The sequence below is a fragment of the Gymnogyps californianus genome, chromosome 13 (assembly GCF_018139145.2).
Source record: "Gymnogyps californianus isolate 813 chromosome 13, ASM1813914v2, whole genome shotgun sequence".
Classification (NCBI taxonomy): Eukaryota; Metazoa; Chordata; class Aves; order Accipitriformes; family Cathartidae; genus Gymnogyps; species Gymnogyps californianus.
This window is the reverse complement of record NC_059483.1, coordinates 10980107-10992493: the sequence shown is the minus strand read 5'-3', so window position 1 is coordinate 10992493 and position 12387 is coordinate 10980107. Positions and strand designations below refer to the sequence as shown.

The window sequence follows — 12387 nt, the reverse complement described above, 5'->3', positions numbered from 1 at the left end:
CCTCTAGAATATTTCATGAGGAGGGCACAAAGAGGCTGCTGCTGGGAGCAGAGGAGGGAATGAAGTCAGGAGACAGCAGCTGGAGCAAGGACATATCTACCTCTACAGCTCCAGCCTAGAGGGGAGCTAGAACAGGACAGAGCAGGAACACAAGGAGCCACGGTTACGGAGATCTCTTGCACAGCAAGCAGCACTGCTCCCAGAAACCACGGACTCCCTCCCTGCCCCGCTCCCTGGCTCCAGCCACCTCTCTGCAACCCTGGTCTACCCTCAGCCGCTTCTGTTGTAACCCCCGCTCCACTGCCAGCAGCTCCTCGGCAGTATGTTCCCCCGTTCCCTGAGGATACATCCCGCACCAGGGAAGGGAGGGAGGAAGGAAAAGGCCTCTCAGTTTGAAATTTTCTGCTGTGTACAACAAGCATGGCCAGAGGATTAGCTCCTAGGACAGCTACTCCTCTTTTAAACTGATGCATCTCTCTTGTTAAAATCCATCTGCCCAATTATACGTGCTGCAGATACCTGGGTCACATGTCTCAGGTACATGAAAAAGGCTCCAACAGCAGAGTTAGCTTATTCTGACATGCAGGAATTTAGCACTTTTCCTCCCTTCAGTTTAATCTTTATCAAGTGACATTGTATAAGAGCAATACAGGGATGCATCAAAGGCAACACTTCCACATACAGCATGGAAGAGAATCCCATGAGTTCCCCGCACAGATGAAGATTTCCTCAGATCAGACTCCAGCTCCACCTTACTGGCTGCAAACAACATGTTCCTGGTGCAGGTGACATACATGTCTGTGAAATCTTAACATGTGGCCTGCTTCCTGTAGCAAACAGGCAAGCATCAGCATTTAAGTAACCTTTTTCATGTTAACCCCTACTAAGATGAACTAGGTTTTCATATTTTTATTTTAGTGTATATTTTACATTAGAAAAAAGAATGTTAATAAAAAAGCTCCACATGCTCCTAACAATCAATTTTCTGATAAGTCCCCACCAGTATCAATACTAATATACAAATAAATTAATTTTGCTAGTTAATTTTCTGCCTGGCTTGGTGCAGGCTCCGCACAAGCAGTGCGCCTGTATTCAAGTGCCCGTCCACATTGCCAACATGTGCCAGGGAGTGTGTTGTACATAATCTTTCCTCCTCATAGTGTAGCGGTGTTCAGTCTCACCTTGATGAATGGGATCAAATTTTCTCAGCCATGTTACCCAGCAGGCACAAATAATCTTTACCAGGCTGCATGGCACTGTTATAACATGGATTGTTTCACTCTGCAAAAGCCCCAAGCCTTGATTAACAAGTGTATGCTACTATACCCTCATCATTCACTTTGGCAATACAACATCCTCCCCACAAAAACAAGTAAAGCAAAAATCTACATGGAAGACCTAAAGTTCATCAAATGCAGAATCTGACCTGACTCAAGGCATATCCCCCAGTGTTAACCTGGTCTCTCCCCTGCAATTCCTCTGTTTGCTTTTGTTTGTGTAGCAGGATTTTGCACAGCTGATTTACAAGAAAAGAGATGTCACATGTAATCATACTAAATCATGGCCACTGCTGGTACTGTTGGGTCAGACACAGCAGCAGCCACTCTTAACACCAGCCACTCTCCTCGTGCAATGCCAATGCTACAATGCCCTGGTTAAAGGAGCATGGGGAAGTCTAGCTGAGATATTTTGTAACCTCCTGCAGTGCCTAGGAGGATTTTTGGGTCAGAGGAAGGGAGAGGGAGAGGGGGAAAAGCCCATTAAATTTACAAGCAGATTAAGGAAAAACACTCCACTGCCAATTTATTTTTAAAAAGGGTTGTGTGTTATTCTAAGGTTTGTCTGTATAATTGTACAACCGTTGAAAATTACATAAATTGTAATGATCTAATACTATTAACAGCCATTCAGAGAAAAACTCCCTCCCCTTCTGAAACCATCAAGGGCAGGAGGGAAATGTCCCAGGAAATATGCCAATCTGAAATCTGGCCTCTAGCCTGGCAGAAACAGAAACAGAAAGATAAGAGAACAAACTGGACTAAGATGTGGTGTTTGCATGTGTCTGACTTGCAAGGGGAGGGGTGGCTTTGTCCTTGGCCGTGTTCTCCCAGAGGCAGTGCCTGCTTATCCCGGTGAAGCTGCCATCACTTCACTCACTGGTCTCACCCCTGCACTTTGTCACTTCCTCCTGTCTTATGTGTCATGGAAGTCTTTCAGCAGGGTCCTCCGTCTCTGCTCTGCTATGTGCATCTGATTCTCTAAGTCCTGGTAAAACAGAAGGTAGAAACCGTTAGCATGAACTCCCCAGAGAAGAGCTCATTTTCTTTAGGGAGAGACTAAACTCCAGCCTGAGAAGCACCAACCTTCACAAGCACTCTGGATCGCAAGATCGCAGATCCTTCTCCTTTTCATGTGGGCTCCCTCTGCAGTTACCTGGCTCCTGCTCTGTCTAAAAAGCTACACACTTAAGGAATCTGCTTTTCACCAGAGGGCTACATGCAGCTTCCTCCAGAGCTCTGTTGGTCCCATTTCAGTTTGCAGGACTCACTGCAGCCCCCCCTCCTCTCCCGTAAGGCAGCGAGCACTCCACTTCTACAACATCTGCTGGCTAAAGGTGAGTTTCTGGATCTAGTTTCTCAGAAGCCTCACTTGACTGCCTTAGTGCTCCTGCAGAAGTGTTAAGCCCAGCAAACAAAATCTGGCCAGCAGGCTCAAGAGAGCAGAACACTCACCCCTCTGTCATAGCTGTCTGCTCGCTCCACCTTCCATGAGAGATTTTCAATTTCAGCTTCCAGCTGGGCCTGCTGGTATTCAAACTGCAAAGAGCAAAATTAGACACAGCAACAGGAAACTAGTTTAGTGGAGCAGTTTCATACCACACACTACACTTGAGGAGCAGACAAATGTGTTCTGCTGACAGCTGTGCTGGCAGAGCAGGTTTGTGCCTCCTTATCCACCTTCAGCTAGACAGCATCACCCCTTCCAGGAGTTTCTTGTGTAAGCAGTCCCCAACCTGCATCACTCAAAATTAACCCAGTCAGCCTAAAAACACTGCAAGTGACAAATATCTCCTAACTCAGCTCATTTTGCCATAAACAGGTTACAAAATGCTCTCGTGAGCAGCTCCGCAGACAGAGCAAAGAGGTTGTTAACCACTGCTGGGAGCAGTAACTTGTTCCACTGCCCCAGTCAGATCCAGAAGAGAACATCTGTCCACAGCCTCAGAGAATACATATGATGCTATGGGGAGAGATTGGATAACAGGTTTTACTGGACAACTGAGTCAAAGAAACAACCTCTTCAGTGAATTCAGGGCTATATTGGATGCACCAAGCCAGCAGGGAACTTACAGCAGGAATAAAAAGCAAAGCTACACTCTGATTCAAGGCTGGAAAAGCTATCCTCCAGCAGCTCTTCACAAGAAATATGGCCCACAGCACTGTGATAAGTCTTACCAAGGAACAAACGCACACTTCCAGCCTCAAAACATTCTGGATAAATTGCTTGTTAGTGAAAGTGCAGTGAAGTGCCCTGGGAAAATAATGTAATGTATCAGAGGACTGAGCTGCTGGTCAACTCAAAAATGACGAGGAAAGGTGCAAGACTACCTATTATTTGTCCTGTCCTTACCTCAAACTCAGGACTAATATTTCAGACACTGCCAAGCTCTGGAATTCAGCCCAGCATGCTGCCAGCTACACCCCAAAAAGCTATCAGCAAAAAAAGAGCAAAACATCTTACCAGTTTCTTTCTGGGACCAGACTCCATGTAGTAGGCATATGGATATGTGTACTGCAGGGTGTAACGACACTGTTGGGGAGTGGGAGGAAGAGAGAGAAAAGAAGGACAAGAGTCTCAGGCTTGGAAGTCAGCACAGTCACATTTGTGTGACCACTACAGGCTAAGAAGCTACCTTCTGACAAGGATGACTGGACACTTCATGGTGGAATCCCCTGCATCTTCCTTGGAAGAACCTGTGCAGTTAAAGTATAACTTCACAGAGGTCACTTCCAGATGATTTTTGGCTAGTTCATGTCCTAGACCAGAGGTACTGTCCCACACATCCACAACCCCTAAATTCCCTTCCTCACTTGGTGTTGTGAATTTAGCATTCTAGTGTGTATTCTCTTCTCTGTGCCAAACAAGACACAACTACCCACCTTTGCAAGTAGTTTTGCAGCATTTTGTAGGTATTGCCAGTCTATCCATGTTCCCAAGTTGTTCATAACCCTTTCTTGGATTTTCTCCTGGATTCGTTGGTACGTCTGTGCCTCCAGCTGTAGGCTTTTATTGTGATTCTCCCACTGCAAGGGGCGGGGAGATAGGGAAAGAAAAAATGGCATGAGACCAGAGTACTGCTGCTGTGAAAGCACAAGCTCTAGCAAGCAGAAATTGAAGTGGGGCAGGAGTCCAGCAAGGCATGACATGTGGGAAAGAACAGCAAGGCAGCACCTCCAGTAGCAAGTGGCGGAGACTGTATACAACAGACTGACAGCAGCAAAGAGCAGGGAGCAAACCCAGCTCCTCAGAGTGGGAATGCCCCCTGCTTGCAAAATGACCTTGAGTCTAACAAGATGGAAAGTAATGGTGATTCTCCTACTTAAAGGATTTCTATAGAAAAGTCAAGAGTTTAAATTAATGTTTAACACGGGCTCAGTGAACTCCAACATCCATGTGCACATTGTAAACATGGCCATTTCCCAAAGCCTGGTCTGGAGAGCCAGGAATGAACACATTTATTTTACGACAGGACTTGGCTCATGGTGTGAAGAATAAACTCATTTTAATGGGGAAACTGAAATGCAGCAGCATTTAACCTCTACCACGTTCTCTTCTAGAGATGCTGCTCTAGAATTGCACTGTATGGCCAGGTGCATCGAGCCTGCTGTGTGGACAGAGATGCTCTGACTGCAACTTTTAAAAATGTGATTACATGAAATTTTAGGAAAAAACTTTGCTACAGCCAATGGAGCAATATGGCAGAGTTTAGTCTTTGTCTCTGTAAAGACATACTGCAAGGGACTGAAGTTTCCCAATCCTGGAAGGAACTGATTGGAGCAATATCTATCTACTGCAGCAGCACTCAGCCTGCAGGAAAATGGTACAGTGGCACACAGGTAATACTGATTTTCTCTAGCACAAGGAAATACAGGAGCAAATGTGGTTTGCTTTGGGTACAACATTACTGGTTTGGATGGGACTTGCAGAGCAGGATTTTGAGTGAAAAACAACAGGGCCTGAAAATTCTGCACAGATTCTCTTTGGGCAGTTTCTTGCACGGAGATTGCTGGCAATGACCTTTGCACCAGGCAGGGAGCATTAAAAGGCTACAGCAGCTCTGGCCAAGGAGATGTCTCCTACCCTCTCAAAATAGAACAAGTACTTCTTAAGGGCCTCCCTGGCCTGTGCTTGCTGACTCTGGTTTACAATATCAGGATTCTCTTTGTACCGACTGCATTCGTAGTACTCGCTGCCGTGAGTCTTCCAGTCTCCCAGACACATCCAGCAGAAGTCTGCAGAAAACAGCAAAAAAATCACTGTGATGCACAGAAAAAACATCCGAGAAAGAAAAGCTTCAGGAGACACAGCCCATCTGTTTTCAGATATTTCTGCTAAGCCAAGAAACATACACGTTTTGTATCATCTTGCATAACGGAACACAATAGTGAGCCAAAAATACCAGCCTGTCTTGAAGATTTCCATTGTACAGCCTCCTGTGCAACTATGCAAAGTAAATCCTGAAGTGCTGCATCCTGTACACCAAGACCAATGGGCAGAGCTGTACTTGCGCTCTGCACAGGCTGTCTAGATTAAAGAAGAGGCAGGCTGCAGCCTTATTTGTGAGTTGCATCCTCCCCACCACTGGCACACTGCCCCATGCAAACCTCTGGCTGATTAAAATATGAACAATCAAATCCAAAAGCGAACTCACTCATGCAAAAGAAAGTCTGCCCTCAGTTCTCTCAAGGAGGGAACTACCCAGGTAACTTCAGATACCAGTGGTTTATGACACTTCAAGTTAGGAGTCACTGAATTAGGAAGAAAGTGGAGGAAAGAGCAATAGCAAAACCTGCGTGACAATTTCCTGATTCCAGAGCGAGGCTGTGAGTGTTGTACCAGGAAGGAAAAAAGATGGAGATTAATTTGCTACAATAGGAATCACTTCTGTGTTACTCATAAGAGACTGAAATTTGTATTTCCAGAGTTCACCAGCCTTCTCGAGTGCTAGTCACCATGGTACCTTGGCACTTGCCTGCTCACCCTTGTCACAGAGCTCCATCAAAGCACGTCCAGTGCTGCTGAGGACCCCAAAGCAAACGAAATGAGAGAGGACAGTAATCTTTAATCATCTTCCAAATAAGGGTCTGATATTGTAATATTTCCTAGTGGCACACTTAACTTAGAGGGCTGAATACACGCTATCTCACTCCAAGGCAACAGAAATTAATTCTGCCATGAAAAGATAAGTGCAAGAACAGGATGTAATTTTGTAGGACCACACAATGGGCCAAAGACACTCAGGCTGCTAATTGCACACGGGTGGACTGAGAAGTCCAACAGATAATGTTATGCAGAACAATTCACAGCTCCTGCAGTTTCACCTGGGTTGAGGCTCATTATTTCCATCACTAAGCAGAAGGACTTAAGCCGATCTGAGTAAATGGCTCCGTTCTGCCAGTATTTTCAGCTGATGACAAATACAATGACATGGAAAGCATTTAATACTCTCCTCTCAGATGGATTCCACTGTTAATATTATGGCAAAGATGGAGACTTCTCTATACAATGACATGTCAGGGAGATGGAGCCAAACCAGCAGTGAATCAGAACCCAGCTGAGATCACAGTCAGTGGAAAAAAAAAAAAAAAAAAAGCCACTATCACACACAAGTCTGTAATTAATATCCTGTTCACCTTTTACTAGGGGGGAAAAATATTTCAGTCAATGTTCACAATCTATCTTCATATCACAAAAAAACAGAAGAGAACATCACCACTAGCAAACACTGCAGAGAAAACTGCTTCCAAATCCTACTTACCATGCTTGCATTTGGAGCATTGCTGAAAAAGAAGAGACAGGAGGCACTGGTTAGTGGAAAGTGGGGAAAAAAAAAATTCTGCTTAGAACAAGGAAGGGCTGACATGTTCAGGGAATTGCTCACCATGTGATTGCAGCCTCCATTCTTTTCAATACAGATATTGCACTTGGGACACTGGGGAAACAGAAGGATTTGTTAGATCCGACTCTCTCTCTAGCAGCCTTCTGGAGAATGACAACACTTGTGTGATGATTCCCCTCTTGCTTTTTTTTTTTCCCAAATATGCATACGCGTATATGAGAATATTAACATATACACACCCTGCCTCCCACCAATTCCTGACAGTTCCATTTAAAAAGACAGAAAGGTAAAGCCAGGGAAGTTACACTGCAGTACTGGACCACTTGCTCAAGAAAACAAATCTGCTGTTGTTACTCCTTGTAAAACTGAAGGTCTCACTGAGTTACCATTTAGCAGTTGCTCAGACATAGGGACATAATTAGTTCACATATGACAGCAGCTTCCACAGCTACTTAGACTACAAGATAATCAGCACTATATCCTGCCTTCAGCACCAACTAACAGATGACAACTTAGCTAGCTGCAGAGAATCTGGCTGACCACAGCGATAGCCGCACACTTCTTCACTCCACTGATGCCCTGGAGTGTCAAGTTCAGTTACATTTTTTGGGTTGCATACGTACAAAGGAGAAAGTGAGTTTTGCTGCTTTTTATAAATTTTAATGGCAGGCAAAATGTATGCCAGGACAATGCTCAATATAACAGAACCTTATTTCTATAAAAGGGCATAGCAGAAACAATGCCATCACGTTGACACCTTCTCCAGAGAAAGAAGGAAATTTAAGATCTCTAGTCTAAGTACTCACTTTCCTAACACAACTGATGCTTGCGGCTAATTAGCACTGTCACAATTGTCATTGGCTATGGTAGAACAAATGCCAGCTAAGAACTGTTTTGAAGTCAGGCCACAAAATCCCCAAAAGATGTTAAAAGTTCCAATCTGCAGACCGCTAATCTAGAGGATAAAGGTAGTATTTAAAGTACCTTATCTAGAGGATAAGGTAGACTAGAGTGCACAATATTTAATACTATTTCTTTTTCTTGGGTCTAAATCTACTATAAGTACTTCAATGTCTAATTTACAGACTTCATCTACCCCATTTTGCTGTCCTTGCCAAATCAAGACTTTATCTCCCTCACCTTCCAGTTCACAGTACTCCACATGGTTGTTCAGGTTTAAACACCAGTAGTGCCTTACTTGGTACTGACTCCGCACTTCCTACACTCTCTCCTTCCATTTTAAATACATCTCCACTGATCATTTCAAAGTAGCCACAATTCTTTTGCCCGTGGGAGGGCAGCACACCTGGCTGCCAAAGACATTCACACCAGGTCTGGAATAAGGACCACCAGGTCCTTACTGCAGGAGGGCAGCTGGACTTCCCACACAAAGCATTCCCAAGGCATTCAGTTGTGTTAAATCACAGTCCCTAGGGAGCTGTGAAAATTCGCAGTCTGTGAAAAAGCAGCACACAATGCTACGTATGTATAGAATTGTATCTTGCTTCCCAGGCAGGACTAGAGGACAAGAAAAAACATGCAGGTGCTTGTCCTTACATCTTTAGTGTGAGCACTGATGTAGTTGGCTGTTTCAGAGTCATCTGCACACTTGGTGAGCCATTTCCGAATGGTAGCACAGTCTGTGGGTGCGTGGTACATCTGCCGACACTTAAAGCTTAATGGAGGGGGGGGAGAGGGGGAAAAAAAAAAAAAAAAAAAAGAAGACATATCTATTTCCAAGGAAGCGACTCAATAATTGAGGTTTTCCTGATGACCAAAATCTGGGAGGCCAAGCAAGGGTAAGGGATGCAAATGCACTTGTGTATTACTAGAGTGCAAAGACCAAGGCTGAACTCCAATAAACCCCCACCCTCTTGTGCAGAAGCCGGAGTCGGGATGAGAGTGAAATGAGGCCTTCTCAGACAAATCACGTGTCTGAGGGCTGACACATCCCTCCCTAGGGTCTACCTATGTCTGCTCTAACATGACTGCACAGGCCTGGGGCATACCAGTGGTTTTACAACTAGCCTGACTCCAGCGGTAGATATCAGGCACCTGCATTAGCATGACCTGACCAGCCCCAGGTGAGTAAGGGCCATTTGCATGGAGATACCAGTAAGCTGGGTCTCTAAACCAGTTGTATTGTGCTCCACAGACATTCTCAACAGCAGTGATTCTGGAGACCCAGGAGCAGAAGACACTTCAGCAGCCCTGCAAGCTATCTTTCTTCTCTGGTCCCACATACACTTGAAGTCAGACAAGGAACATTAATGTTCCTATTCAGCAGAAATGTATTCTCGCATGAGCCTCAAAACACAGACACACTGGGAGTCAAATACTTGTAATAAACTTAAAAACTCAATACCAGCAGAGAGCAGTGAGGCCTCCACATCCATTACCAGAATCTCTACCAGTCACTAGGTCTGTACCAAAATTTGTAACCTAGCCAAAATATAAGAACAGTAGATTTGTAACCCCTTCGTTACTCAAGCCCTGCATTCCCTGGTTGTTAGAACACCGCCGGGCATTCTGACTCCCTAAACCAAGGAGTTTAGGGAGTGAGGGGACGGCTGACCACCTGCAGAAGTCATACCCCAAGTGTCCAATTACTCAAGCTAACTCAAGTTACAAACAACTCTAGCAAAGCATTTGAAATGCTTCTACACACTGAACCTGTTGGCAAGCAAATGGAGTAGCTCTGAGGACAGCATACACTTTCCCCGTGATCTTTAACCTTCTCTGTTTCTTACCAGAAGACCTCATTGCAACGATTGCACTGCACTCGCCGGGCTTTTGGCTCTTGTACCTGTATGACCATAGGACAATCTGCACCAGGACACAACTGCAGCTGATAATGGCTCTGTGAACATACCAAGGTGGTAAGATCAGCAGTGGGTGCAGAAGAGCATTATCTATGCAAGTTTAACCACTCCTATCCTCAAAAACATAGAAGTCAGTTATTTCTTGTTGAAAAAGAGTGAAAACTGTCACCAGGTCTTGGCTAATGGAGCAGATAAACTTCTTCCACATTAGGAAATGGAGTATTAGTTAGTTACAGCTTCTCTAGAACAGGGAATTCAAATTTCTGTTACAGACCAAGTAAGCACAGCAACACAACCATAAGACCCCACCAAGACACTGAACAAACAATTTTACTCCATTTGAGCACTCTCCCCATCCTCTCCTTAGGCCCCAGAATGTATTCAGCTGCTCTCCTGTGGTGGCTGTTCCCTCCCAAAGGGTCTCTTATTGAAGAGAGGTGACACCACTCTTTCATACTGCTTCGCTGCTGCTTGAGTGTTCCCAATCTGTTCCCAGTTACCAGAATACTCCTGCACATTTAACCTTAACAACTGCTGCTTCAATTTCAAAAAACGTCACACAAAATGTTATTGGGCAAGCCAATTCAGTTGGGCTACACTAAGATGAGGGACTTATTTTTCAGAACCTAAAATACCTATGCAAGAGCAAGAAGGACTTTAAAACTCAGACTGAAGTTTGAAGTTCCCAGCTGCAACATTCTGAGAATTCTGAAGCACCAGCCAAGGAGTTACTCGGTGACCTTACAGCAGAATTTACTTTGGCAACCTGCTAGAGCATTTTGTCAGTGAGGCTGTCCTACAGGAGCAGCCACATCATGTTTATCAGGGACAATTTTGCTGCAGTTACTGCAGTTCTAATCAAAGATGCAAGACACTTCAAACAAAATTTCTGCAAGTCATTGGTGAATTGACCCAGGGTATTTTAAAACTGAAAAAAACAATACCTCCACATAGTCCCTGAAGAGGTAGCGCCTGTATTTGTCTTTCAGCTCTTCACTAGGCAGCAATGGAAACACAAAGTCTTCTGGTGTCCGAAGTAGGCAGTCCTGAGCCATGCAGGAGACCCCTGAGATGAGAAAGCAACATTTTAGCACAGTGCAACTTACACTAAGGAGTGAATGCACAGAGAGCATTCAACACAGTTTCCTAGGTGCCATCTGTTGTTGTGGCAAGAGGGACACAACTGTGAAACAAATCTATCAGGGCTGCTGAAAAGCTGAAGCCCAACTGTCTTCACTGAAAGATGACAGGGCACATGTGCATCCAGGACCAGTAAGTGCTTCAACCAGTATTCACAAGCTCAGATACTTAAAGTAGAAAATTGCATGTTACTGCCATGCCAGCATGAAAGACGGGCTAGGAAAAGCCCAAAGCAACTCTGGCAACTACTGGCTTCTACCCAACACAAAGGAAGCAGATGTTTGCATCCATAAGCACTCCAGCAGCAGTGCAACAACACATCATGAGAGATGCAAACTCAAAATACAGCAGATTTGCAGCTTCTAACTTGTTACAGTCATGCTCTTGAGATCAAAGGGGAGAAAAGCAGCAAATGATCTATGGACTTGCACGTTTTGTTAGGCAGGAGCAGTGCTCTCCTGGTGGTATGCCAACACTAACCAGGGATTCAGGTAAGATGGCTAGTTCAAGTTAAGTTTGTCACAAATACTCATTCCATGCTCCATTTTCTCATTACTGAGATGTTTTAGACCAATTCAGCCAGTCATCATCAGAATGGCCAACACGGCAAATACAGACCCAGTACCATATCCGCCTTGAACTCACCGACTCCAACACCATCCTTGACGAGCACTGTACAATGCTGCTCCCAACAGCTGCGACAGAACTGGTGCTGACAAGCCAGAGAGAGCAAGTTCTCCTTCCGGACAAACTGCATGCACACTGCGCAGTGATGGGAGGAATGTACCATTGCCTGGGAGAGAGACAAATCAGCATTACAGTGAAAGCACCCCAGCTCTCCCAGAATATTCTCACCTCATCCACAGCCACCTGCATCACCTTCATTGTGACAATGGTCTCAGGTGAGCTCCAGGCCAGAATAGGTTCATAAGCAGCTGGTGTGTAGGGGTGCTGCACTGCCCCGACAGTCAGTCCTTCTCAAGAACCTCTTTAATCTCATGGAGCACAACAGATTGACAGTCATTGAACAACTCCTGCCTCTAACCTAGTGCTACCCAGAACTCACCTTTACTTTTCTGGTTCTTACTCTTGCCTTGTTTGAAAAATGAGGAAATATATAATTGCGTTAGTCCTTTCCTGAATTTACTGATATTCTTTGTTAGCTGGGTCAGACTCTATCACTGTTCCACAGGCCCTGGAGAGCAGCTATAGCTGGAAGCAGGCTTAGCAGTGCCCTTTTACTGGACAATGATTTTAGGTAAGAGGAGAGGCAACTGAAGGTGCAGTGTGCAGAACGTTTACACA

The 12387-nt window shown here is 44.9% G+C and overlaps 1 protein-coding gene across 1 annotated transcript in view; it reads right to left on the bottom strand.

Moving 5' to 3' along the window:
• Nucleotides 1–1777: 1777 nt before the first annotated feature.
• The window catches only part of ARIH2 (ariadne RBR E3 ubiquitin protein ligase 2), a 32466-nt gene continuing 21856 nt past the window's right edge, over nucleotides 1778–12387 (bottom strand). Inside the window, exons 5-15 of the mRNA XM_050905011.1 lie at nucleotides 11728–11875; nucleotides 10887–11008; nucleotides 9871–9980; nucleotides 8678–8795; nucleotides 7163–7213; nucleotides 7040–7061; nucleotides 5362–5513; nucleotides 4161–4304; nucleotides 3742–3810; nucleotides 2733–2816; nucleotides 1778–2265 (exon numbers count right to left, since the gene is read on the bottom strand). Coding sequence (XP_050760968.1) covers nucleotides 2194–2265; nucleotides 2733–2816; nucleotides 3742–3810; nucleotides 4161–4304; nucleotides 5362–5513; nucleotides 7040–7061; nucleotides 7163–7213; nucleotides 8678–8795; nucleotides 9871–9980; nucleotides 10887–11008; nucleotides 11728–11875 — 1092 coding nt within the window. The 3' untranslated portion in view covers nucleotides 1778–2193. The remainder of the gene's footprint in view (nucleotides 2266–2732; nucleotides 2817–3741; nucleotides 3811–4160; nucleotides 4305–5361; nucleotides 5514–7039; nucleotides 7062–7162; nucleotides 7214–8677; nucleotides 8796–9870; nucleotides 9981–10886; nucleotides 11009–11727; nucleotides 11876–12387) is intronic.